General features: G+C 39.8%; 1 protein-coding gene across 15 annotated transcripts in view; it reads left to right on the top strand.

The window, feature by feature from the left end:
- The window catches only part of ptprfa (protein tyrosine phosphatase receptor type Fa), a 349840-nt gene that overhangs the window by 224284 nt on the left and 98581 nt on the right, over window positions 1-26975 (top strand). For 8 of the 15 annotated variants that reach the window (XM_037535019.1, XM_037535014.1, XM_037535013.1 and 5 more), the window contains 6 exons: window positions 2626-2895; window positions 10673-11254; window positions 11594-11727; window positions 12775-12919; window positions 21070-21375; window positions 24575-24768. In XM_037535019.1, the coding sequence (XP_037390916.1) occupies window positions 2626-2895; window positions 10673-11254; window positions 11594-11727; window positions 12775-12919; window positions 21070-21375; window positions 24575-24768 (1631 nt within the window). The remainder of the gene's footprint in view (window positions 1-2625; window positions 2896-10672; window positions 11255-11593; window positions 11728-12774; window positions 12920-21069; window positions 21376-24574; window positions 24769-26975) is intronic. The other 7 variants (XM_037535021.1, XM_037535023.1, XM_037535018.1 and 4 more) reach the window with 1 other exon arrangement.

The following is a 26975-nucleotide window of genomic DNA, read 5'->3' as shown; positions in this document are numbered from 1 at the left end:
GAGAGGGGACAGCTTTGTTGGTTTTTGAAAAGCTCCACAGGTTGATGGTGTGTGTGGACTCCTGCGGGAAAATGAAAGGATGAGGGCAGCTTGGCTTTGATTTCACGTTAACTGCTGCAGAGTGTGCCATAATAATACGGTATACATTTCTGCTAACATTTGCAACTATGGATCAATACCTTTAATCTGGTTTAGAAACCTTCGAGCCAAAGCATTTCTTGCCTGGGGATGCAGTCATTTTAAGGTCTGAACTGGCCCGTTAGAGCTCAGCATGCTTCTTGTTTAAGGGTGATGTTTCACACTGTGTAAAAACACCCTGAGCAGTTCAGTATTTCCATCCTTCTACCTTAAGAACTCTCCAAAAGAAAAGAGACAGCATTTACATGAAGGGATAAATTGGATCTTTTTTGTACTCTTGACTGCAGGGCTCTCAAACCAAATCCTGGAGGGCCAAAACATTGGACTGTGGTGTTTTCACCTCTCCAGCTTGATTCAGCTTAATAATCTAGTGATGTGATAATGTGCTTTACTGTTAGAGAGACCCATTTAATGATGCTTAAGCTGCCTCTCAGGGTTTCTTATGAAAAATGGCAGCTCAACAGAATTGCAAGTGAAAAAACAACTAAACATGAAGATATTTACCAACTGTAAAGCTCTCTACACTTGCCGGCCACTTTATTAAAAATGCCTACTTGTGATTTCACACACTGGCCACGCTATGAACCTACTTTAAGGATCATTATGTACAGTTGTATGCAAAAGTTTATCCCTCTTAATTACAGGCTTATAAGGCTTATTATTCAGTAACTACGAGGTACTCTTGCTATGTAAGGGGTTAAACATCCTATTCTTAGTGAAAATCTCATCTAAGTGATGAATCTAAGTAAAAAATAAACGTAATTGTTAGGAAGGGTAAATAATATATTTGAAAAAAATGCAAAACAAAAAATGTGCCATCACTTTTACATGTTTTTTACTTTATTTTTACCAATATGTTAAATTCAGGAAATAAACAGTGATTCTGTTCATTCTTCATTTGACTGGGGCACCAAAACCTTTGCATACAACTGTAGGTGTACAATTATAGATTGTAGCCCATCACTTGCAGCACAGTTTGTTAGACAACCTCTGCTCCGTTCATTGTTGGTCAGTTTCTGACCACAGGGTTTTCTTTTTCGAGTCTTGGTTCCTCTAAAGGTTTTTTGATCTTACTGTTAGGGAACTTTCTCTTGCTCCTTGCCACTGTCACCCTTCACTTACTGTGAACTGGATTTTCTGTACAGCTGCTTTGTGACAACGCCTGTTGTAAATAGTGCTATAAAAATCCACTTTGACTTCATTTGACTTGACCCCTGTTAACATTTTGGGTGGTGGTCCATTTTCAGCAAAGCAGTGATACTGGAGTGGCTGGGTGCTCAGAAACTAACCACTAATGAAGAACTAGAGGGTGACTGTCACAAACTGTGCGTCAACGGACAGGCAAAGTAGGGGTTTCTAATGAAGTCACCAGGGGAATGTATTTTTACCAAACTTTCTAGCAGTCCAACAGCGTATTAAGATCATAAGGCAGAAAACAAAGTCTTAGGTGGATGCTGGATTCCACATGAGATCACTGTGGCTCTACATGCCTGGAGGCTTGAAGCTGGAGGTGTTGTCTGACCATGTGTAGTTAAGGCAGTTTTACTCTGCAGTGACATGGCATGCATTGTTTATGCACAAAGAGTGCAGTAGTGTTTATTTAGATACAGGAATGCCTGGAAGGACATCAGAGGAACTCGGGTGAGATAACAATAGAAATCCACTCAGCACAATTCATACCTGCCGACGCACAGCAGGGGAGGGCCCAACTGCGTTTACTGCAGAGTGGCGCATTTTATATTATTGTACAGTTCATTGAGCTTTGCTGCACATGACACATTTTCCTGGCTTTTTAATTTGCATGTTCATAGTCATTAGTGGGTTTTTAAGAGGCGCCATCTAATGGGAAAAAGTCTAGACAAATTGGACCATTAATTGCTGTGCCATTCAGTAAAAAGACAAATGACAAACACCCACTAAGACAATTTGATAACTGTAACTTGACCAGCGTCCAGCAGACCCCATACTGTAATAATACAGTACTTAACCATTGGTTTGGTTGTTATACCATGGTATACCATTATTATTGCCATTTTGCAATACATGGTGTTTACATTGCTGTTAAAATGTAAGTCTATAATTAATTGCATAGTTACATAGTTAAATTAGAATTGCATCTAAGCACTACCAGCTTTTTTTTTGCATTTTTTGCAATTGTTTCATCAAATTCACATCAGAAAAAAAAACATATATCCTGTGGTTTGGATTGAAAGTATGGAAACAGCACTTTCCCCAGAACTTCCACTTTTGTCAGTGAGCAAGTGAGAATCAATTAATACAAATGTACAGCATGACAGTGATAACCATATCCAACAGGCTGCGCAGTATACAGATACTTATAAACCTATTATATCTACCTGTTATTTTCTCTATATGGTGCAGCCCTCTAGCAGTTGTGTTAGCAGAGCCATGCCTGACTCGCTAAGTGTGTACTCCCCATTTCCTGTCTCTACTCTCTGTCTTTAACACCCTCTTGTCCTCCAACAGTCCGGCGCGTTCCACCGCGCTTCTCTATCCCTCCCACCAACCATGAGGTGATGCCAGGGGGCAGTTTAAACCTCACCTGCGTGGCAGTGGGTGCCCCCATGCCCTACGTCAAGTGGATGACTGGAGACGTGGAACTAACGAAGGAAGAGGAGATGCCTATAGGACGGAACGTTCTGGAGCTGACCAACATCCGCCAGTCTGCTAACTACACCTGTGTGGCCATTTCTTCTCTGGGCATGATTGAGACCACTGCTCAGATTACTGTAAAAGGTAAGTCAGAGCAATGTTCAAGGTCAAGGTAGAGTATGGTGCAAATGACACCCAGGTGAAAAGTTCAGTTACCAAGAAGCACACATACTGACTGCAGAAATATAGACACCTTCCCTGTACAGTAAATCACCTGTATGCATCTCTGAAATAAATAAATGTACTGTTACAACTTCATCATCTGACGGAAATCAAGACCTGATGTCTCCAAAGCGGTCATTTCATCGGATATGTGGTCCTGGATGCTTTACTTACTTTAACACAGCTACTTTAACCCAGTAAGGTGTTGTTAAAGGAATAGGTTCATGAAAAAATAATACTCCATCTTCCACTTACCTCAGATGTGGTCATGTGGGGTTGATTACATATACCATTTGATTTACTGACGTTTGAGGACCTTGTGAAAGCCAGTTTTGTGTTGATTTTCCTTTACCTTTCAAAGCCAGGCATAAATAAACATTAGAGTCAAAGGACATAGATACTTTCTGCAACAATAGCAGTTAGACAGACACTCAAGTCTTGACCACATATTGAAAGAGTGTTTACAATTAGAATAACTCTGTTTAAGCTTTCAGGTCCAGATGTATGTATGTAAAAAGACACAGTGCTAAATATAATATAAAAATATACTGTGAGCTCCAATGCACTGCACTTCATGAGCGAGCAGTTAGTGGCAGGGGCATGTAAATTGAACATGAATTTCAAATGTATTATGAGCGCTTATTTTTGGCAAGCACATATTTTGCCCTGTACCTGCACCCAAATGCACATCTTGTCCTCAGTATAATGTAAAAGAATGTAAGTAGTTTAAAAGAGCAGACTTAAGTAAACCATAGCATTGGATGTAATGCAGAGAGTAGTACTGATAAGTGATACATGGACTATAACAGATAAGAATAGACTATACACAGAGTCCACCAGTCCTGTAATTTTTCACTGCCTATTGCATGGGTGACACATAAAGTGTTTCTTGGCCAAAGCCATTGTAAAAATGTTGTTATTTAGAAGATTACCACCTTTTTCCTGTGTCTTTATTATAGCTCTGTCACCGGATTTAGCACAACCTTAGCTAAAGAGATATGGCACTCAATAAATACTCCTATACACTATAATGCAAAATACCAGTCCTCAGTAAACACTCATAGTGGTCAATAAACCACCTCAATAAACACCAGGATACACCAGAATATACATAATATACACCAGAATAAGAGACGTTGGTCCCAAAAATCAGTTAGTGTTTCCCACCCCAGAACCTGGGGACCCCTCTGCGCACTTTTTTCTGTGTTTTAACCCCTACATGGCCAGGGTCCGCAGGCAGGCCCATTACAGCCTAACAGCTCAACCAGTTTGCCCGTCCCTTTACTTACTAAATAATAAGCCTTAGTATGTAATAAGGCTGGGATTTTAAGAAGTTAACACACCCGCTCAGTAATGGGTTTCTAATGACCAGATTAGTTGGATCAGGTGTGTTAAGGAAACACTAAAAAGGAACAGGTCTGGACTGCAGGCAGACTGGTCTAGTCTAGAAAGCAACATATGCTGCTCCAAAATATGTATATGTATGGAGCCTTCAGAGATGTGCAGGTATCCCATACCATGAAAGCCTGGCTTCTGAACTTTACACTGATAACAGTCTGGATGGCCTTTTTCTTTGTTGGCCTGTAGAATGCAATTTCCATTATTTCCATAAGCAATCTAAAAGGTTGCTTGATCATACCACAGTACATGTTTTCACTTTGCAACAGTCCATTTCAGATGAGCTTGAGCCCAGCGAGGTGAGCGGGGACATCCTGTCCTGACTTTGATTTGTACATTTGCCGTGTAGCTCCAGTACAAAACTAATGAAGTTAACTCTATACACCAAACATGACTTGATCGACTACATTTGCGGTAAAGGCAACTACTGTAAATATGATTTTCTACCAAAGGATTCCTTTCAGACGTAGTTGTATTTGCATTGTTTACAGTGAGAAGTAGATTTATTGAGGAAGGTCCGAGAAGAGAGGTCACATTTCAGACACATCCACAGCAGACTGAACGTGATGTCTGGTTAGCTGCGTACATTTCGTCTGTGATGATCCGGATAGAAGCTCTGATCTGCTCTGAAAGCTCTGATGTTGTTTTCGTCATTCCAGAAGCCTGCAAATCCTATCTGCTCAAGGAGGTCTCATTAATAATGAAGGCGGGGGGATTTCCCATAGTCCCTGCCACACACTGCATGCAATCAGCTCATCAATCTTTCATCAGAATTGAAATGTGATGAATGACTCTCTGCCTCCTTCTCATTGTCACCGCAGAGCTGTTTTTTTCCCCACCCGAACCCAACTGAGGAAACGACCCACGATGAACTCCCCGACCAAATTAAGATTTACTTCAGAGCTCTCAATTGATAAGAACACACTCAACTCTGTCATTTCATTCGTGGCATTGTTTATAAAGCGTTAAAGGAATAGTTTATTATAAAGCGTTAAAGGAATAGTTTATTATAAAGTGTTAAAGGAATAGTTTATTATAAAGTGTTAAAGGAATAGTTCAATTCAACTTATTTTCCCCTTTACCCAAGCATAGTTGATCATCCAAGACATGCTTGGTGTCTGACGTTTACTTCTTTAGTTTGTACTAGGCTAATGTTTGCATCGTGCAACCTGGATGCCTAAATCATCAGTTATCTCAAAGTCAGAAACCTCACAAGCAATTCTATTTCAGATTACGTAAAAAACAACTTTCCTTCACATTGAGCTAATATGTAAATATTGTCGAAGTTTCAGAATGTACCATTTATTGCCTAGTCCGCCCAGTCTGGATATGGAAACTAGGTTGGAAAAGCTATTTATAAAAAATCCGATTTGAATTCATTGTTTCTGTGATGTCAGAAGAACCAATAGCTATTCAGTTTGAAGACCTAGGGAGTGTTTCAGCTCAGTGCTTTTGAATGAGGCACAATACAGAAGAGATCTTGTTTGTTCTGTATCAGTCTTAAAGGTACAGTAACACAAACAGCCTTTTTAAATTTCAAAGGATAAAGAGAGGTTTATGCCTCCTGTACACAACTAAAAAATGGGTCAGACATTTCTTTCCTGATTAACTACAGTTGAGGAAAGCCAGAAAACGGCAAACCCTTTTTATCTGTTTATTTCCGTTTTGCTGAACTGTTCCTTTAGTTTGTCATTAAGTGTTATGCTCAGACATCCTCGTTCCTGTCTCTGAGCACTGAGAATTGATCAGGCTGTGAAATGAAGAGGGAGAAAAAGAGAAGTGCGCTATCTGAGGAATCCGACACAGAAGGCTGGAACACACTAAATTGGAGGGTGCTTATCAGTTCCAATCTCTCTCTCTCTCATAATTATCTTAACCCCGGATTATTACTTGGATCAATTTCGGATGCGGAGTCGTATAAGAAGTTTTAATCAGCCTTATCTGTGGTTCTTGGTTAGAAGAAGGAGAAAAAAATCACAATCAGAATATTATGTTGAGCTGCAGCAGGGAAATAGAGGGAATAGAGAGTCTGAGTGCCTGATTTATTTTGTATGTAGGTCTCCATCCACCATGCATGTGTTATTCAAAACCTTTCTGATTCTCAGTAATTAAAAGAAAAACAGCGTTTCTGTGTATAGGAATGCTTATTGAGGTTGTTTATAGGCTTATATCTCCAATTCTAGTGTATGATGTATTAATATGAATTAATGGCTCAAATGATTGTGTTTATGGGTGTTTATTGACATAGTTTATAGTCTCTTATTCTACTGTATAGAAATTTACTGCGGTGGGTTATTGTAGTGTTTCGCAACAATGACTGAGGTAGCTTTGGACTAATATTTCATACTTTAGTGTAAAATAGTGTTTAGGCTGGTATATAAAATTCTAGTGAACAGGTTTTTTATTCAGGTCGATTATGGAATAATATCTCCTATTCTTGTGTAAAGGAACTAGCTAAAGCTGCGCTGAAGTGGGGTTATAACTTTGTTCTAACTGTATTACTGTCAAAAATAACATGACTTTGCAAAAAAAGTGCATTTATGTACAATCGAAAGGGTTTTGAAACACCCCCAAGACCACAAAGTCTTGATAAGGTGTTTTTCCAGGTCCTGCTTTAGGTGTCACTAATACAAGAGGCACTGGAGGATTACGGTATTTAAAATGATCTCAACCTGAGTTTAAGTGGATCAGATTCATATGCAAAGTTGCATGAGGCGGTTTGATCAGAGCTGCCTCTTTTTGGTGAAAAGACGATGTGTTATTACACTTTATTTGATACGTCATGATAGTTTTCTGAGGTTTGACAACAAGCTGAACAGACAAAATACACCAGCAAAACAGTAGTGACATTTTTTTATTGCATCATTGTAAAACAGAATGAAAAATCAAACAATCAAGTAAGAAACAAGTAAAAGAATAAGAAAAAAAAATAAGGCTGATGTCCAAATCTAGCAAAACGTATTCTGGAAATTGTGTTTATAGTCATCAAACCTGAGAAGTGATTTAGCAGCTGGATGTAAAAGTGATTAAAGAGGTTATCGTGTGGTATAAGTTAGCACTAAAGCTAATGCTGAAGCTAAACCTGGAGGTAAATCTTAGCTATTAGCTTCTGTGAGAAAGTAATAGAGATGGTGACGTCTTCACAAGAAATGTTTTTCATTTCAAATGTGAGAACTGTACAGTCTAATTTATAGATAATCTAATAATAACAATCTAATTTAGAAACCTGCCAACGGGTGAGTCTAGAAAAGCTAACAGATCTTGATATTGTTCTGTAACGCTGTAAAGCATGTCTTTTTAAAAAGGGGGCCAGTGATGTATGCGTCTGAATTAAATGCTGTAAAGTACAGGGTTATTATAGTCAACTAAAACTCACTAAATCACTAAGACAAAAACTAGAAGTGAAGAAAATGTGCTTGTAAAAAAAAACAAAAACAGCAGTTTTTTTAAAAGCAAATTACTAGAATAGATTAATTAATAGAATAGAAATAGAATTAGTGAAAAATAAAAGCTTGTGTTCAGCTTTATTCAGTGCATGAATGAGAGTTTAGAAGCAGGTGTCTTTAAGGAAAGCTGGAGCTAAATCGAGCTGTGCTCAGTCAACTGTTGACTTTTATTCTATCCTTATCAAGTATTAGTAGAAATTAGTAGAACACTAATATCTAAAATATCTGTTGTTTATTGTTACTGTTAATTGGGACCTTGAGTACACTTTTTCGTTCCACCTCATGTAGCACATGTGATGCGAGTGACAATAAAGCCTTATCTTATCTTAAAACTAAAACTGAAACTAAATAATGATTAAATCAAAACTATTTCTTTTCAAAAAATAAAAACAAAAACTATTAATGCACCTTTAACACTGAAGTAAACTAACTAACTACCACTGTCCGTCTTACTGCTCAGAGTTTTTCCTTTGCTTTATAGAGGAAGTAGCGCTCGGAGACACTTGTATTTGGCTGAGAGGTGTCAGTTATTATTTTGCAAATGGTCCATTAGTTTTCTATACTTGACCTTTCTATGATCCCTGTGGGGTAACACTTTATTTGGAGTGGTCCTTTTTAGATGATTAATAAACTCTTAACAGATGATCAGTAACACATCAACAACATATCAGTGAAATAGCAGTCGTGAAGCATCTGAATACACTGAAGTAAATCTTGTAGATGTACTATTGATACATTACTTACATTACATTGTTCATATGTCACTTCCATTATGCAAAACCTAACCTTACCCAGCATTTCAAACATTTCATTGAATGTTTGTTTCATCTAAAAGGACCACTCAAAATATGCAGTTGTTCACAGTTCTAGAAACTGAAGAGATTGATATGATTCATTACAATAACAATAACCATATTATCATGTGGCCCAACCTTGCTTAGAAGAGAAATATTACACAATGAGAAGTGAACTGTAGCCTACAGAGATGAGGGAATGGAGAATGTGAGTTCTGGAGTCTTGCGAGTTTAGCTGGGAATTATTTAGCGTTGTGATAATCCATTCTACACACAGTTTTTGTGTGCACAGAGCTATCACATATCCTCCTCACTCACCACTCAGCTGCCTCTCAGCCGTTATGCTCTTTCTGTTCACATGAAGCAGAGGGAAACCGAGCGAGTTTTGCAGGACTTGGACGCCTCGCGTTTCTGCATAGCAGACAGGGAGATTTAAGCTCCGTAAAGCGGCACAAAGCTGGCGCTTCCCCTATCTTTTTCGAGGCTTTTTTCCACGCCGCTGCCTTGTTCTCTCACAGATCCATTTGGACTTTGACAGCAAGCACAATCACATGCAACACAAAAGTGGTTTAGAGTCATTTTCTGCTGCAATTTTATTACAATGCAGGCACTTTGCTTTTCGCCTGTGGAAACAGAACGGCCTGGGAGCGCCAGTCCATTACACGGAGCCAAAGTGATGATAATAGTGCTGTTTGCCATGGAGAAAAACACTTTTACCGCAGTGTATCTGCATTTTGGTAGTGTCAAATACCAGGTCACTGTCACGCAGCTATTGTGGTTGATTTATAGACAGATTTTTTTTAACCTTCCCATTTAAGAAAATAACATGTAAGCGTTGCAATTAAACCGACTTTGACATTGCTGTGAAGACTGTGAAATGGCTAATCAAAAGACTATGTTGTCCAAGTGCAAAAAACTACTTGAAGCCTGAAAGCTATTATGCATCATTGGTATTGTACAAAATGTGAAGTACTCCAGATTCAGTGGTAGAGTTTCTATGTGAAAAATCAGTTTTATGTTGCTCTTTTTATACTTGCTAATAAGGGATTTTCACATCGAGCTTGCTGGAAAATGTAGTTATTCTAGTAAAAGGTTGCATTTTGTCTGCATTTTGTCTTCTTCAGTCACCATTGGTCAGGTTCTAGCGGATCATTCTCAACGGTGCTGGTCGGACACAATGGTGGTGTTAGAGTTTTTACACAAGTCAGCATTACTGCTGGGTTAAGAGTGGTCTGCCACCCATATGTATGCCTAATGCTTGATGTCCCTGGTAGTGATTAATATTGTTCTGTTAACCCCTTAAATTAATTTTTCACTCTTATGACCACAGAACACACAATTTAAAACAGTCATTGAATAATTAATAGACATTACTAATTATCCTTATTAATAATATTAAGCCCAGTGTAAAGTCAATGTGGATGGGAAATTGTAACACATTTTAACCTTTAGCCTCATTAATATGTTTGGTCAAACGATTTCTTTAAAAATGTTAATTAAAGGATTTGACACAAACGATTTGATTTTTAGCATCCATTATATTATTACCGTTATTTTCTAATCCTTCTGATTTTTACTTTCATAACTTCAGATGGTTTTTTTTCAGCACCAATGTCTGTTATAAACCTCAAGATTGACTGAATAATTAACCTAAAGTTTCAAAGTGTCAAACTCCATTCCTGGAATGCCAGGATCCAGCACAGTGTGTGATTTTCATACTCAGAAGCACCCGATTAAGCTCTGTAGCTAATTGTCAGGTTTAGTAGGAGAGTCAGTGCAGAAAAATCACTGCACTCTGCTGGACACTGGCCCTCCAGGACCACCAATGGGCTTATGCGTTTTTCCTGTGCATTTGAATATCAAATAATCAGTGATAATTAGCTGATTAATTGGATTAGTTAGCTTGAGCAGGGAAAACACTAAAATATGCCTTTTGCCTTTTACCTTGAAGAACTCCAGGACCATGGTTCAGATCAAAAGCATTTATATAATAAGTCATTCAGAAAATGTAAAAAATAGCAAACAAAACAACAATAAAAAGTCTTAATGTGTGTTTTGCAGCCCTACCTCGGCCCCCCACCTCTCTGATTGTTACGGAGACCACGGCCACCAGTGTGACTTTAACGTGGGATTCGGGTAATCCAGAGCCAGTTTCATATTATGTGATCCAGTACCGGGCGAAAAACTCAGACAATGGCTTCCAGGAAGTTGATGGAGTAGCTTCTACTCGCTACAGCATTGGAGGCCTCAGCCCGTATTCGGAGTACGAGTTCAGAGTGATGGCGGTGAATAATATCGGCCGCGGGCCCCCTAGTGGAACCGTTGAGACAAGAACAAGCGAACAGGCGCCGTCTTCACCACCCTTGAGTGTTCAGGCCCGCATGCTGAGCGCCACCACCATGCTGGTGCAGTGGGAGCCCCCTGAGGAACCAAACGGCAATATCAGGGGCTATCGAGTGTATTACACCCCCGAACTGAACAGTCCGCTTAGCACCTGGCACAAACACAACACAGATGACAGCCGACTCACCACCATCTCAGGCCTAGTGCCAGACATCACGTACAGCCTGAGGGTGCTGGGCTTCACTTCAGTGGGAGACGGGCCGCCTTCCGATGTGCTGCAGGTTAAAACTCAGCAAGGAGGTGAGAGGAATGTGTGTGTGTGTGTGTGTGTGTGTGTGTGTGTGTGTGTGTGTGTGTGTGTGTGTGTGTGTGTGTGGGTTAGCGTATTTATGTATTTGAGTGTGCTTATTATGACACATATTTAGCACAGTGATGTTGGAAAACACAAGAAAAACTATCAAAAATCAGCAAAAGGTTCCTGAGAATGGAAACTGCTTGTGTACACTGTTTATTCTGAAAATGTGACACAGTGGAAAGATCAGATGACAATTTAAAATTATAAAAAAATCCTCAACAGCTGGGTTCTTGAATTGACCTCTGACTCCTGGATAAGAATCCTGTGTTTTTCCCCCCCTGTAGTTCCTGCCCAGCCCACTGATTTTGAAGCTGAAGCAGAGTTAGACACTCGGATCATGTTGACTTGGCTCTGGCCTGTTCAGGACCAGATCACCAAATATGAGCTCACATACTGGGAGGCTGACTCTGGACCAAAGGTACACACACCACTACCAGCATGCATGGATCACTGACTGAATGCAGTACCCTCTAATAACTGTACAGAATTTCTCTGTGCATTCTGATGGCTATGTAGGATAATTTAAGGGAAAAAGCTCTTAGGATAACCTGTCCCCACTGTACTTTCTCTCCTGATCCAGTGATGGAGCCAAATCTAATTAATCCAGAAACACATTACTTGTATTGGTTCTGCCGGAAACGTTTTGGAATTGGTGATATTTTTTTGTCATTGAAAAATAATGAATTATGCATTTATGCTAACTTAAAAAATGGTTAAATATCTATATTTGACTATGTGTTGTTGTAGTGAGAGCAGTACATTTGCTTTTGAGAGGGAAGAACGTTTTTTTTTTTCATTCCAAGCGAGAGTGTAAAGATAGACCTTTGGGTTGTTTCAGATGCGAGACAAAAGGCCCCCTTAGCATATTATCATGAATATATTATTTAGTTTACATCTGCGCCTAATTTTTAAATGTTTAATAAGCATCCACTTTCAAATATGAAGGTCACAGTTAACCTTTCAGGTCTCTATTCTCATAACTACTTACCCTACATTATGTTACATTCATTTCATTCTAGATACCAAATAATTGTATTACTTATTCAGTGATTTGTTAAGATTCATAACTGTAGCTTTAAATGTTTCTTAGTGTGGACATATGCTCACTGGCCACTTAGATTATTATTAGAAATCCCTCACTCGTGGCTACACCTTGGTGGTGTACAGTTAGAGCTGAAGACTGGCATATCAGTGTTACCACTGTCCTGAGAATGACCTGCCACCCAAATGATGTCTGGACAGCAGTGGCCCTGTGACTGGAGTATAGTCAGTGATAAATATTGTAGAGAGGGTTTAGAAATAGTACAGTGACAGATGGGCTTCAGTCTGAATTTCTACATCTGTATAGTACACTTCTTAGGTAAATGGGCCAGATAAATCTGCCAGTAAGTGGAAGCACGAGGTAGGAAATGAGGGTGGTTATGTTAAGAGAGCAGGTTATTTACACTGTCTACCTCTCCGACAGAACCATGTAAGCTTTGACCCAGCCGGTTCTTATGCTGTGGAAAACCTGAAGCCTGACACGCTCTACAAGTTCACCCTGGCTGCGCGTTCCGAAAAGGGTTTGGGTGTTTACACACAGCCAATCGAGGCCCGAACTGCCCAGTCCAGTAAGTACCAAAGCAACGCAGTGCATACTCTACTAATTACAGCTTCCTGTGCTGCATCACTCCATTCCAGTATTTCAGTCATAACAGCAATAACAAGGTGTATTTCCTTCATCCCACTGTTTAAACCAGTCATTCCCAGTTCCAGTGTTCTGCACACTGTTCACACAAGTATGTTGTGTAGCTTGAATTGACAAAGTTTCTACAGTTTTTTAAAAATGTTGATAAAACTCAATTTGTACTACAAATATTGCTATTTTATTTGTTATCCAAAATGATTAAGATACTACTCATAAATAATAACTGATCATATAATAAAAAAAACTGGGGGACTGTTTAGCCTTAGCCTTTATTTACCTCTCTGCCCTGAATATATTAAAAAACACATAATAATAACATAATCAAAACCATAAAGTCATAACACAATGTCTCAGGCATGGTATACAGAACCATTTTGTGTATTAGCTTCCTGTGAGGTGAGGTAGCTTTTAGAAAGCTTAAATTCTTCAGACATCTGATACCAGTCACCACCACGCTGAACAGCTCTGAACAGAGTCTGCACATTTATCTAAAGCACTTCACATCAAAGCATTCTGTCTGAATTACTTTTTTAAAAACATTAATGACTGAATTTTTTTTTAGTGATGGAATTTCCCTTTAATGGTCAAAAAGATGTTGCATAACCGAAATGAAAATGTGATGAACTGCCATTTCCATGTTTCTTTGTCACCATGCTAGTTCTTTTTCGCTTGAGAGAGCTTCTAAGAAAACAACTAAATGATAGCAGTGGACTTTTTTTAAAGATTTGATCCAGACAGCTTCGAAACTTTCTTCAGACGTATTAGCTTAGCTGCCAAAACCCACGCAGAATCCTCCTGTAATGTCTTGAATGATGCAAGTTCCTCAGTGTAATCTCACCTCAACCAAGCCTCCATCTCTCAGCCAGAGCTGAAATATTTATGACACAACTTACCCCTTAGACCAAATATTTTTTTGATCAGCTATAAATCACCTACAACCTGCTTGGTGTCAGAAGTTTGCTTCTTTACTTTTGCCCCAGAACTAATGTAGCTAAAAATAACAGAACAACATACGGCATACCTAAATCTTCAGCCACTTTCCTCAGCCTGTGTTAAGCAGATAAGTAATCTATAATAATCATGTGTATGTGATTTCTGACACTGACTGTATTGCCTAAGGAATAAGCTGCTAACTCCTTAAACTTAAGGTCTGAGGTCAAGTTGCATGTTCTTTTGATTTTCTAAGCGAAAATAAGTTAATACATCCTCTACTTAATATAGCCTTATAACATTTTAATGCGCAATTTGTTGCGCAGGGGCACCCAAACGTTTGCATACATCTGTGTGTGGGTCCACGATTCAGGTCTTCACTCTCAGAGCTACGGAACGTGCATCATAATTCTGAAGTAGTTGGGTCATTCTATGGAAACCTCCATTTTCATGTCCCTTGAATCATCAATTTAGGAATATTGTTTTATAAATCAGTTATCTAGAATTCCAAGCACAACAGGAGTGCTTGTCCCCGCAGTCATGTGTAAAGGGTGAGTGCCATATTGTGAGAAATAAGAAAAAACAGTTTTTCTGCAGTTTTAACTATATGTGATTATTGAATATGCAAATTAAGTGACATTAAGAAAACAAATGCCAAATAAAGATTATAAAATCTATAATGAAAGTCGTCCCCAGGACTCATGTCACTGGTGTTACAGCGTAACAAAAAATCTCTTATTTTGAAATATAAATCACGCTGATGACATCACTTAACTTCCTTTTACCTATTGGGGATCTTTTCCTCTGGGGATCTATGAAAAACGTGCATGGTAAGTTCACTGTGTCTTTTCAGTTATCAGACATTTTCTCATTGATCTCATGGTGTCATATGATGTTTTTAGCTCAAGTGACCAATGACCTACTTCATTCTAAGTTAATTGTGGAAAAAAATAGAATACAAATGGATTAAATTACAAATTTTAGTGGCTGTGCCATGATTGATAACATGTGGTTTGATGCTCTGCACCATTTTCATTAAAGCACTTACTGAATAAAGATGATTAAGAGTAGTTCCTTAAACTGTGGGCTATATTGAGGGTGTTTAAAGGAGTAAAGCAGGTCATTCATAGGATGCTGATTGGCATTTTAGCTATATTAGCTGCTCAAAATTCATGTGCAAAAGTAAAGAAGCAAAATTTAGATGGTTACCTGTGAAGGGGAAAACTGTATAAATTGTATAAATTTGTTACTTTAAATACTGACTCTCGCAGAATCCTCCCTCCTGGCTTGGACGCCGTTCAGCTGGGTCATGTCCATTGATTGTGTGAATATTTTTTCTTTTTTTTTTTGGTTTCTTCTCCAAATCCCAGCTAAATCTCCATCACTCAGACATGTGAGCTGAAATATTTATGACAGCTCTTAAGAAAATCACAGCTTATTTGGAGGTGTTTGTTCGGCTTGTCAGCTTAGAAATGTTTGCCAGCCCCGCTAACTTGCTCTTATTTGGCCTCTGTATCATACAGTCAGTGAGACTGAGTCATCCTCCCCAAAGACCCACAACCTCTCTCTCTCTCTCTCTCTCTCTCTCTATCGTTCCCTCGCTCTCTCGCTCTCTCGATCTCTCTCTTCTTCTACAAAGAACATCTATATGGTATATATCTATATATATACTAATAAAATGGACAAGGAGTTCAGATACAAGGAGATGTACTTAATGAAGTGGCCGGTTGGTGTATGTGTGTTCGTGTGTGTGTGTGTGTGTGGGTGTGTGTGTGTGTGTGTGTTTATATATGTATATAAAGGGACAGTGAGAGTATATATATATATATATACTCTCACTGTCCCTTTTTCTCACTCTCGTGCTCGCTCCCTGTCTCTCACTCTCTCTCTTTCTCTTCCTCTTCCTCTCTATGTACATTGTGTGTTTCTATCTCTCTGTTTCTTTCTCCTTTTTGCTCTCTCTTTCACTCACACATTCACTCCCTCTCTCCTTCACCTCTCTGTCACTCTCTCACCCCCCTGTGCTTTTTTTCACGCTTCCTTTCATGCACTTTTTTCAGTCCTTCTATCTCCCACACATGCTTCATCCTTTTTTTTTCTTCTTCTCTTTTTTGCTTTTCAACACCCACTCTCTCACTCTCTTTTTCTCCAGCTGCATTTGCTGGCTCTCTCTCTTTCCTCCATTTTGCATCTCAACCATCTCTCTGCTTTATCTTCCTCTTACTCTTATCATCTTTTCACCCTTTTCTCAAACTCTCACCCACCTTCCTTACGCTCTGCTGTGAGCTCATGCCTATCTCTGTCTCTCTCTTGCTCTCTCTTTCCCTGCCTCACTCTCTCCTTTCAGTCTTTCCTTTCTGTGGGTCTCATTTATCACAGCTCCTCATGCTCACATGGGCATGTCAGGACGACTGTGCTTTGTCTAAACCTCCATCAAAGACCGCACGTTTTTATGGTCTATGATATTCATCTGATAAGCTGAACAATAGAAGCCTTTTCTCTCTTATCTGCTTAATGCTTCAATGAGGATGAACAGCTAAATACTGGATCCTGGTTATAGGTTTAGTTCTGGTACATTGTAAACTTCATTCAAATATTTAATTATACCATTTCATACAATCCAAACTACAAGAAAGCTCACAAAAAGCAACATATTTTCACATATCGCTGCTGTCAGAAGAAAACCTTGTATCTTCAAAATAGTAACTTTACAGGAGAAGGAAAAAGCATACTTTACTTTCAATGTAAGTCAATGGAACCAGAATTTTTCCCATGTCATTTTGGGTCATTTTTTTTCAGTCCATTCATCATAAAATTTACAAACAATGTAAAGACTAAACTATACTTTCAAATTATGTGAAAAACTGAAAAGTGCCAAAAATGGAGATACAAGGTTTTCTTCCGACAGCGATATGCTCCCTCCAGCAGTTTAGCCCCACCCATTCACAACAAACTTATAAAGAAGTGTTTCTTCTCTTAACGTTTTAAAGGGAGGACAGTGGTTCATAAAAACATCGTTTACATACGGTATATGAGTCTGAAAGTGGAATTTCAATTTTTTTTTAATTGCTTTATTTTTCAGTTGTTTAGATGTAAACAAAGTCATTCAGAATAGACCACACAAATTTACGGCGTGGGGCCGCCATGTGCTGAAGCGCACAGTGCCTGTCTCTTTGAATCGCTCACTATAGAGTTCCAAATTGCCTCTAAAAGCACCCACAAGAACTGCATGTTAGAAGCACCACAAAATGGGTTCCTATGGCCGAGCAGCTACACACAAGCCTAAGATCAAAACGCACAGTAGTGTACAGCATGCAGCCACTGGACTCTGGAACAGTGGAAACGTATTTTGTGGAGTACCAAGTCATGCTTCTCTATCTTGCAGTCTCATGGACGAGTCTGGGTTTGGCAAATGCCAGGTGAACATTCCCTGCCTGACTGCATTGTGCCAAGTCCTATGTTTGGTGGAGGAGTTGTACTGCTTGTTTTTCAGGGGTTCGCTTGGGCCACTTAGTTCCAGTGAAGGGAAATGTTAATACTTTAGCATACCAAAACATTTTGGACAATTGTATGCTTCCAACTTTGTGGGACCACTTATGCGAAGCTGATGTAGCTGCAATGGGTGGACAATGAAAGCTCGGAATGAATTTACCCCTTAATGATCCAGGTTAATTTTATACAAATGCTTAGGCTAGGTCAAAACCTGGAAATGAATAGACAGAAAAGACAAGGAATTAGGAACAACATGGATCAGTAATGCAGCTACAAGCACATTTCAAGGCGTCCCAAACACGGAAGGATAGAACTTTTTAATATACAGACAAAACAAGATACAAGTGCAGGTGACAGTAAGGTGGAGCAGGAAATATTCCAGACAGAGCCAGAGGACCATCGTGCTACGCTTTAGGGCAACTCCAAAATCTCAAAAAAAGCAATGATGCTCTCATCATCTTGAGTGGGGCATCAGGTACACATGGGAGTGATGTAGCTGACTTATTCCATCTTCTTCCACCTTTGTTTGTTGGTTTGTTTATCCTTCAGGCCAAATGCCATGTTTTGCCCTCCTGTTTTCTTTCTGAAGGTATCATCACCTTATTTGTGTCGGTTTGGTTCTTAGAATTCAGGAAAGCAGGGCTATTAGGGTGGAGCTATGCTATATTAAATTCGAAGGTCCAATTTTATGGATCAGGATTAAGTCTGAACGGAATTTTCAATAGTAAAGTTTTTAAAGTTTATAAAATAAACCAATAGAGGTACATAAGAGATATACATCTGGAGCAAATCTCTACCACACACACACACACACACACACACACACACACACAAACCCCCTCAGATACTCTATTTTATGCATTGCTGGCCTCCACCATATTGTACACACAGGTGTACAATTATGGGCTTTAGCCCATCTTAACAGATATCTTGACTCCCCTTGTTATTGGTCAGCTTCTGATCACAGGGCCACTACTGTCCAGATATTATTTTGGGGGAGCATTCTCAGCACAGCAGTGAGACTGACATGGTAGTGCTTGTGGTGCTGGTATGAGTGAATCAGGTACAGTGTTGTTATCAGGATTTTAGTCAGTGTCAGGTTAAGAGTGGTCCACTGCCCAAAATATCCAGCTGGCTCTGTGGTCAGAAACAGATCATTTATAAAGGGCTATAATAGCAATTCCCCAAATTTTCATCTTTCATCATTTTGTCTCACAGCCTATCACATACAGTATTTTATCATCAGCAAACAAAATAGCACACTATGATAAAAGAATGAAGCAAGCATAGGTCCACACTATTACATAATCAGTGAGGTTGATAATAAAACAACGACAACACTTATTTGTTCCATTTTTAGATGTAATCCATCTCTTATATTCAAAATAAACACATTAATTTTACAAATTTTTAGTTAGACATCACATTAGACATAGCTTATTTAAATCCATGTTGTTAGCTATGTATGGAGGGTAATCAGCAGTGTACTCTGATCACCATTGATTAACCCTCTGGGGTCGACCTGCCTGCCGGCGTGTCGAATTAGAAGTTTCTCTCTAATTCTATTAAAATCTTTGTGATAATGCAGTGCAGAAATATAGTTCAAACAGTTCCTAAATGTGTCATATCGTACGTGACTCACACCCAGAGTTATGAGCCAATGAAGACCATTTGAGTCTGTGAAACTGACAAATGGACACTCTGCAAGCCACTAAGGCCTTAACCTTTACATCAGAAACCTTTTATTTTTAGTTCAGTCACGTAAGACACAGATATGGAATGATGCGTGAAACGTTTACACTACTTTTGTGAACCTAAGACTTTGGTAAACCTATTTCAAGCACCAAAACAAGTTGTCCACATGAGTAAAGCAATGTGTTCACAAAAGACAATATAAATTTCTAAAGCTGGACTTTACACTGGACTTATCTTGTTACACAGTCCAAATCCAATCAAATCACATTTATTGTCACGTCACATTTACACAGGTGGAAAGTGGGTGAAAATCTTATGTGCATAGCTCCCTTATAGAATTTGAAAGCAAAAAAAATATATTTAAATATCTAAGAAGAAAAAGAAATATATACACATATACACAATATATACTAGCATTGCACTATTCCAGTGTACAGTTGTACAGTAATAAATTATGGAATAAAACTATGAAATATGCTGTTGTACACATTCCGTATGTGCAGTTAGTCTGAGGGAGATAATAAATGAGATGCAGGTTCTCAGGGACAGGACACTGATATAGAATCTTCCAGATTGTACAGGATGTGGAGAGAAGATGTACAGATGTCAATCTATATGTGCAAGTACAGATTTGCTAGACTGAAGGTGCAGAGGATCAGAGTGAGTCTGATGAGATGTCGATGAGCTGGTGATTGTCCATGGAGATGATGACTCAGTGACAGGCCTGTAGACCGATACACCAGCACTACTGGCTGTTCAGCAGCCTGATGGCCCGGGGGAAGAAACTGTCTCGGAACCAGCAGTGCAGTTTCCATACAAGGTGGTGATGGAGCCTGTTAGAACGCTCTCCACAGTACATGTGTAGAACTTTCTGAAGATGCGGGAGTTCATGTCAAACCTCTTCAGCTGCCTGGGGTGGAAGAGGCGCTATTGTTCCTTCTTTACCACCTGTGTGTTCACTCAATGTCAGTTCCTCTAAGATGTGAACATCGAGGAACTTGAAGCTGCTGACCCTCTCTACACTCACTCTGTTGATGGTGATGAGGTGTGCACTCCCTCTTGCTTCCTGAAGTCCACTTTGAGCTCATTGGTCTTGTTGACATTGAGAGAGAGGTTGTTCTCCTGGCACCAGAGTGTCAGAAAGCTGACCTCCTCTCTGTAGGCCTCCTTATTGTCATTGGAGATCAGGCCAACACATGTGGTGTCATTTGGAAATTTTGTAATGACTTTGAAGCTGTGTCTGGCTGAGCAGTCGTGGGTGTACGGGGAGTGCAAGAAAGGGCTGAGCAGACAGCCCTGAGGAGCTCCGGTGTTAAGGGTTAGTAAGGAGGAGGTGATGTAACCCATCTTTAACACCTGGCATCAGCCTGTCAGGAAGTTCAGGATCCAGCTGCACAGAGAACTGTCCAGACCCAGATAGCAAAGCTTAATGTTGAGCCATGAGGGCACGATGGTGTTGAATGCTGAGCTGAAGTCCACAAACAGCATTCTCACATATGTGTTCTTTTTGTCCAGATTGGAGAGGGCAGTGTGTAGAGTCAGGTCAAAAGGGACTCATTGTAGAGAGATCTGAGATTGTTCTAAACATTTTAATGCATAACATGAATATTATGTCACCTTTGAAGGTGCATTTAAGAATATAAGCAAAAATCAAGAAAAGCGTCCTTGCATCCCACTTGTCCCCACAGTGAGATCCACCAGGGGGTTGTAACCCACAGTATGAAAACCACTGGGCTAAAAGATGACTAACACAAATTGTGCATCAACAGCTGACTTTAGTTTCTAACTGTACGCTAGCAAGATGGAGTCACAAGGGACAGGTTTCTAATAAATTGTACTGAAAGACACACAGCAAACCAAAAAAGCCAGAACTTTTTCAGAAAGTTTCTTGTTATTTAATAGTTTTTCACAGTCCTATGTTCCTTCATTCCTTCTTGAACCCCACCACCCCCACAGCCCCATCTGCACCCCCACAGGAAGTGCACCTGCTCAGCCTTACCTCTACTAGCATCAAGGTGAGTTGGGTGGCGCCCCCTGCTGCCAGTCGCCATGGGAACATTGTGCGCTACTCCCTGTCCTATCAGGCAGTCTCTGGCGAGGACCGAGAGCGCCATGAAGTGACGGAAATCCCAGCTGACACATCCAGCTATGTACTGGAGGGACTGGAGAAGTGGACAGAGTACCAGGTTTGGGTTAAAGCCCATACTGACGTTGGGCCCGGTCCTGAGAGCAGCAGCACCTGCATCAGAACCAAAGAGGACGGTATGGTCAGAACCGTCTCAAAACATACTCAATTGCTTCAAACTCCTTCAGAATATCTTCTTAAAACCTTCTCCATTGCTCGAGATCTACTTACAATTGCTTCAAAACTCCTCACTTTTTCACAAATCTTCAAGAAAAGCTTACTGTTGTTCCAGAACTCCTTTCAGCTGCTTCATAATTCTCACTAACCACTGAAGAGTTTCTCTTTTTATTGATCCAGAATATCTTACAACTGCTTCAAAGAAACTTCTAACTGCTTTAAACTGTCTACATAAGCTTTTCTTTTGCTCTGGAATTCGCAGCCGCTTCAAATCCTCTTCTAACCATTTCAGAATTTCTATTATAAGCTTCCTACTGTACCAGAACTTCTTAGAACTGCTTCTTACCACTTCAACATTTCTCAAGAAGTGGCCTAGTTCTGTTGACCTCCCTATAACAGCTTCAAACCTTTTAATGCCTTCAAAATTATTGCTTCAGAACTCAACAACAGCTCGTGCTAAATACTTCAAAATCTCTCCAATAAAGCTTTTTCTTGAGCCATATATATACAGTAGCAACCTACTTAAATACCTACAACCCATTAATATTACATTCATGATGAAATTTCATGTAAAAAATAAGCCTACATGGGAAAGAAAAAGAGAGATGCTCTCCTGATCTGTCTTTCTCTCTCCAGACCATAGCAGTTTGTTTATCCAGTGTGGGTGAGAGATGTGTGTGTATATCTGTGTCGGTATGTGGGTGTGTGTGGTTGTGTGTGTAGGCTGGTTTTGATGCTGTGTCTTATGTCTCTGCTGCGCTTAGCAGTTTGATTGACAGCTGAATGGATGATGAATGTGAATGTGATCCACATCCTACTGGGGCGCTCTCTCTCTCTCACACACACACTTCTCTGTCTCTCTCTCTCTCTCTCTCTCTCTCTCTCTCTCTCTATCTATCTCTCTCTCTATCTCTTTCTACATATCCTGAGGGCAGTATTTTTAAGGCTGGTTGTTGCTGCCACCACTGTCACTGTGGATGTGTTAAGGCAGTGAGGCAGGGCTGGTTAAACACACACACACACACACACACACACACACACACTCACACACACACACACACACAGCATCCAACCATTTGCCTTCTAGCTTACCAAAACATCCTCCACCACTTCAGTGCTTGTATAAAATGAGACTATTGGCTACATAAAACTCAAGTAAGACCACAGTTATTGGTGACCCCTCTGATTGGCTGAGGAACATTCTATGTCATTATGTCCCTGTTTTGATAATTGCCTGCCCCGTGTTTGGCCAGGCAGTCATATGGCTCATTCTTGTCAGAGTTCCTTTGTGTCTCAATTGCTGCACAAGCTGCTTCCTTAGCAGCTAAATGATGCAGCTTAGCATTCACATCTGCAGCAACAGCATAATAACTGCCCCCTGATCAGCTGTGAAGCTGTTTTGGTGTTTGAAGAGAGTGAGTGAAGGAGGTAGCTATTAAGGAAAATAAAATAAAAAGAGGTGTTTTTCCACGTTTAAGCAGTCCAGCAGTGCATAAATCACATGCACGCTGAGATTTAAGTGGGACTGAAGTTTTGGTTAGACCCCTAACACAGCCTGAGAACATTATATCTGATTTCAACCTGGCATTAACCACATTAGGTTTTGAGTATGAATCTGATCCAAGCCTGACAAAATTGGTCCAAATGCAAACAACAATGCAACAAATTTTTATTTGACATATTGATATTACATTGAACATATCAAAATATTTTTGTCAAATAAATTAATTATAAATATTCCCTTGGCTGCACAAAATTGTGCTCTCTTGCTTTCCCAGACATGCATTTTTAATCAAGCAAGTTTACACACACACACACACACACACACACACACACACACACACACACATAATTAATCAAGTTTACACACACATATTCTTATTAAGGCATGTTTACACACATACACACACACACATTCTTAATCAAGCAAATTTCGCATACATGCCCTGCATCACAGAAATAAGCTTTAATTTTGAGCGAGTGTGTGTGTGTGTGTGTGTGTGCGCGCGTGTGCATATGTGTGGTCACATGGACACAGGTCACATTTGGTTTTTTTTCGCACTAGCTCTGAAGGTCGAAGCTGAATCCCACAGTCTAAGCACATTTATATGCTAAATGCCTCCAGTTAAAGAGGCAGATATTGCTGGTGTATGGTGTTTGAACACACACACACACCCACACACAAACATACTCATGCTGTTCTTTACACTCTTCCTTCTGGGAGTGGACTCCCTACATTTGTGTCTATTAATCTCCTAAAGCTGAGCTTTTTAACCTTTCCCCATCTCGCTCTCTAACTCTGCCTCCTCCTTGATTGACCAGCATTAACGCTGTTTCTTTTTATCGACATCAGATTTGTATTGATCCCAAACTCTCACAGGAGCTGAGCAAGCATCTTGAGGAAGAGAGAGAGAGAGAGAGTGTGTGTGTGTGTGTGTGTGTGTGTGTGTGTGTGTGTGTGTGTGTGTTTGAGATAGCTTGCCTCCTGGACCACCAACATCTTAGACTTGCTCAGTCCATAAACTAAAGTGTCTTTTTCATGTCTAAAGATATTTAACCCCTTAAACTGGAAGCATTTTAGTCATTTTTTAAATGACCCGTATTATATATATATTTGTTTTTACATGAAAGATCATGATTTGATGTAGACAGTGAATTATGACTGTTTTAAGGTATGTAAAACCCAAGTAAGTGGACATCAGGGAAAACTTCTATGGGCCCTTTAAGAAGTATTATTTAGTAACTTGTTATGGGCACATAATATGAAATGTCTCATAATAGCATTTTTTTACCCTACCTGTACAGTTCCACTGACTGCTGACATTACTGGGTAAATTAATGTTTTATCTAGTTATGGAACTGATGTGTGGGCCTGCAAATGAATCCTTAGATTTAGACGTGACTGCAATGCACTGCTGAATAGCATCTTAGCATCTTACAATCATAAAAAAGAAAAAAGAGGACATCTGGGCCCTGATCTTTCTGTCCAGGCTATTGATGGGAGTTTGAGAAAATTATATATAATTTTCAGTCAAATCCAGCTTTTTTTCCTTCGATCTTCTGGGAAAACTAATCCAGTTCTGATAGGGCTGGTCTGACTAGTTGACTGGTCTATGGAACTCTCAAGGTGTATAATGCCCTCTCTCCTCTCTCCTGCAGTGCCCGGTGCTCCTCCGAGAAAAGTAGAGGTGGATGTAATGAACTCTACAACTCTGCGGGTGACATGGAAGCCCCCGCTGGCCCAGAAGCAGCATGGTCAAATCCGCGGCTATCAGGTGGTCTACTCACGTCTGGAGAATGGAGAGCCACGCGGCCTGCCGAACATCCTGGATGTGGCCCTGCCAGAGGCTCAGGTACCCAGCTGCCCTTGCCCACAGCAGCAACCAGCAACACAAATTATAGTCTTCCTGCATATTATTCAGTCTTCTGCCTCAATCAAGGACATGTGAAGCGTTGACCTTATGACAGTGTGTGTTTGTGTAGTTAGTGAATAGCCCTGAATTTTGATTATATATGCATTTATAAAACTGCACAAAAAGGGGTTCCGTTAAGCTGAAATTTCTGGCTGGGGAACAAAAGTGTCGATCATCACTTTTTTTTTTTAAGTTATTGTTTTGTCCATTAAGTGTCTCTTAAGATGCTCTGGGACAATATGGCTAAGTGAATGCCAGTTCCACATCACAGGTTACTGCTAATAGGCTCTCTGTAACTGGTTATACTCTCTAACTAAATATATGATGCCCTCATTAGAGTAGGCTGGGCAGGTTATCAGAAAGCTAACGGTCTAATGATAAAGACTTCAAATTCAAGCCTTTACAGGAGTTGCTTAAAAACAAGTAAAGAGCGTATTATATATGTGCCTGTTACAAGTTTAAAATATCTTTATTTAAACCAAAGCTCACATTAAAATCCAGCACAATGCTAAGCTGATGCCACTAGCTCGGAGCTATCATACCATAAAAGGAGCATTATCTGAAGAGGATATGAAAATAAACATAAGCAAATGAGCAGATTTCTGCATTAAAACATCTTGGCTTTGCTTTATGGGTTTATACCTATGCCCTAGAGTGTGGACAAAAGTACAACGTTTAAATTAGTGATAGTATGGTTGCAGCATGTTGTGTAGGCTATAAATACAATCCTCTGACAAAAGCCTTTCTGTCACACAGGTTCACGTTTTTCTTGACAGATAAACATGCAAGCATCCCATCCTTAAGTGCTGTGCTACTTCAGCCCCAGAGTGATGTGATGGTGTAAATGTAGCATTTGAACCAATAAGTTCATCCTAGAGTTTGAGCTCATGTGGATCAACTAACTTAATTCTTCAGCTAAACTCAAGCACTACAGCTCAAAAACTACTTATAATGAAACTACTAGCTTCAAAATTCCTTCAAACATGGTGATTATTCTCATTCCCAGTGCTGAAAATGTTAAAATTGTGAAGTAAAAGCTACTATAACAATAAATTTGCATGACCATAAGACAATTTTTCTTTTATATTTTACTTTATATATAAAATATTTGATTTTATATTTTATATTTTCTGCTAATTGCTTAATGCAAATTAGATTTATGTTCATGAAGCAATAACAAGAGAAAGAGACTCTGTATAGCTCATTGAGTCAGAGAAACACTGTTTTGCTCATAATTTGACACTTCTCATATAATCATTGTGATATCCACCAGCTTCGTCAAACATCACATTTCATGTCCATGTCGAGTAGCCCTAATAAGAGACGAAACATAAGAGAAAAACGGGCATTATTTATAATCATTGAGAAATGACAATGAGGTGATGAAAAAGAGGTGTTTCTGACCTTTGAGAGTTTAATTCCACTGAGAGTCTTGAGTGATGTGTCTGGGTTTATGTCTGGCTGCCTTTTTATTTCTTCTCTCTCTCTCTCTCTCTCTCTCTCTCACCCCCTACCCTGAAAGGTCATGGGACTCCATCACCATGTCGTTTTTGTCTGTCCTGCCCTCCTCATTTTGTTTTTCTTTCCCTCAGAAGCAGATAAAACTCTCACTCTGATTTCCTTCATCAGCCACATTCCTGCCTTATCTCTGCATGCAAATGAGACTCCCGCTTCCACACACTGACGTGCTCACGCACACGTACTCACAGGCATATACACACTTTCTCAGTGTCCCAGGACCTGGCTCTACACGCACATACACACACATCCTAATGTAATACACACTCCTCATTCTCTGTGTCTCAGTGACACACATGTACATTTACGGCATTTTGCTGACGCTCTTATCCAGAGCGACTTACAATTTGATCATTTTACACAGGAAGGCCAAGGTGGTGTTAGGAGTCTTGCCCAAGGACTCTTATTGGTATAGTGTACGGTGTTCGCCCTGGTCGGGGCTTGAACCTCAGTCTACAGTGTAGAAGGCAAAGGTGTTAACCACTACACTAACCAACCACATATATGTGCACTCCCAAACACATCTGCGCACACACACTCACTCTTCCGTTCACTCACACTTACAGTTGTTTTTTTTTTGTTCTTCAGTGGATGGTATTACCTTTGAGACTGCGTTCCACAACAGAGAC

This window comes from Pygocentrus nattereri, chromosome 26, assembly GCF_015220715.1.
Source record: "Pygocentrus nattereri isolate fPygNat1 chromosome 26, fPygNat1.pri, whole genome shotgun sequence".
Lineage (NCBI taxonomy): Eukaryota > Metazoa > Chordata > Actinopteri > Characiformes > Serrasalmidae > Pygocentrus > Pygocentrus nattereri.
Note: the sequence above shows the minus strand (reverse complement) of the source record. Positions and strands in the feature narration are given on the sequence as shown.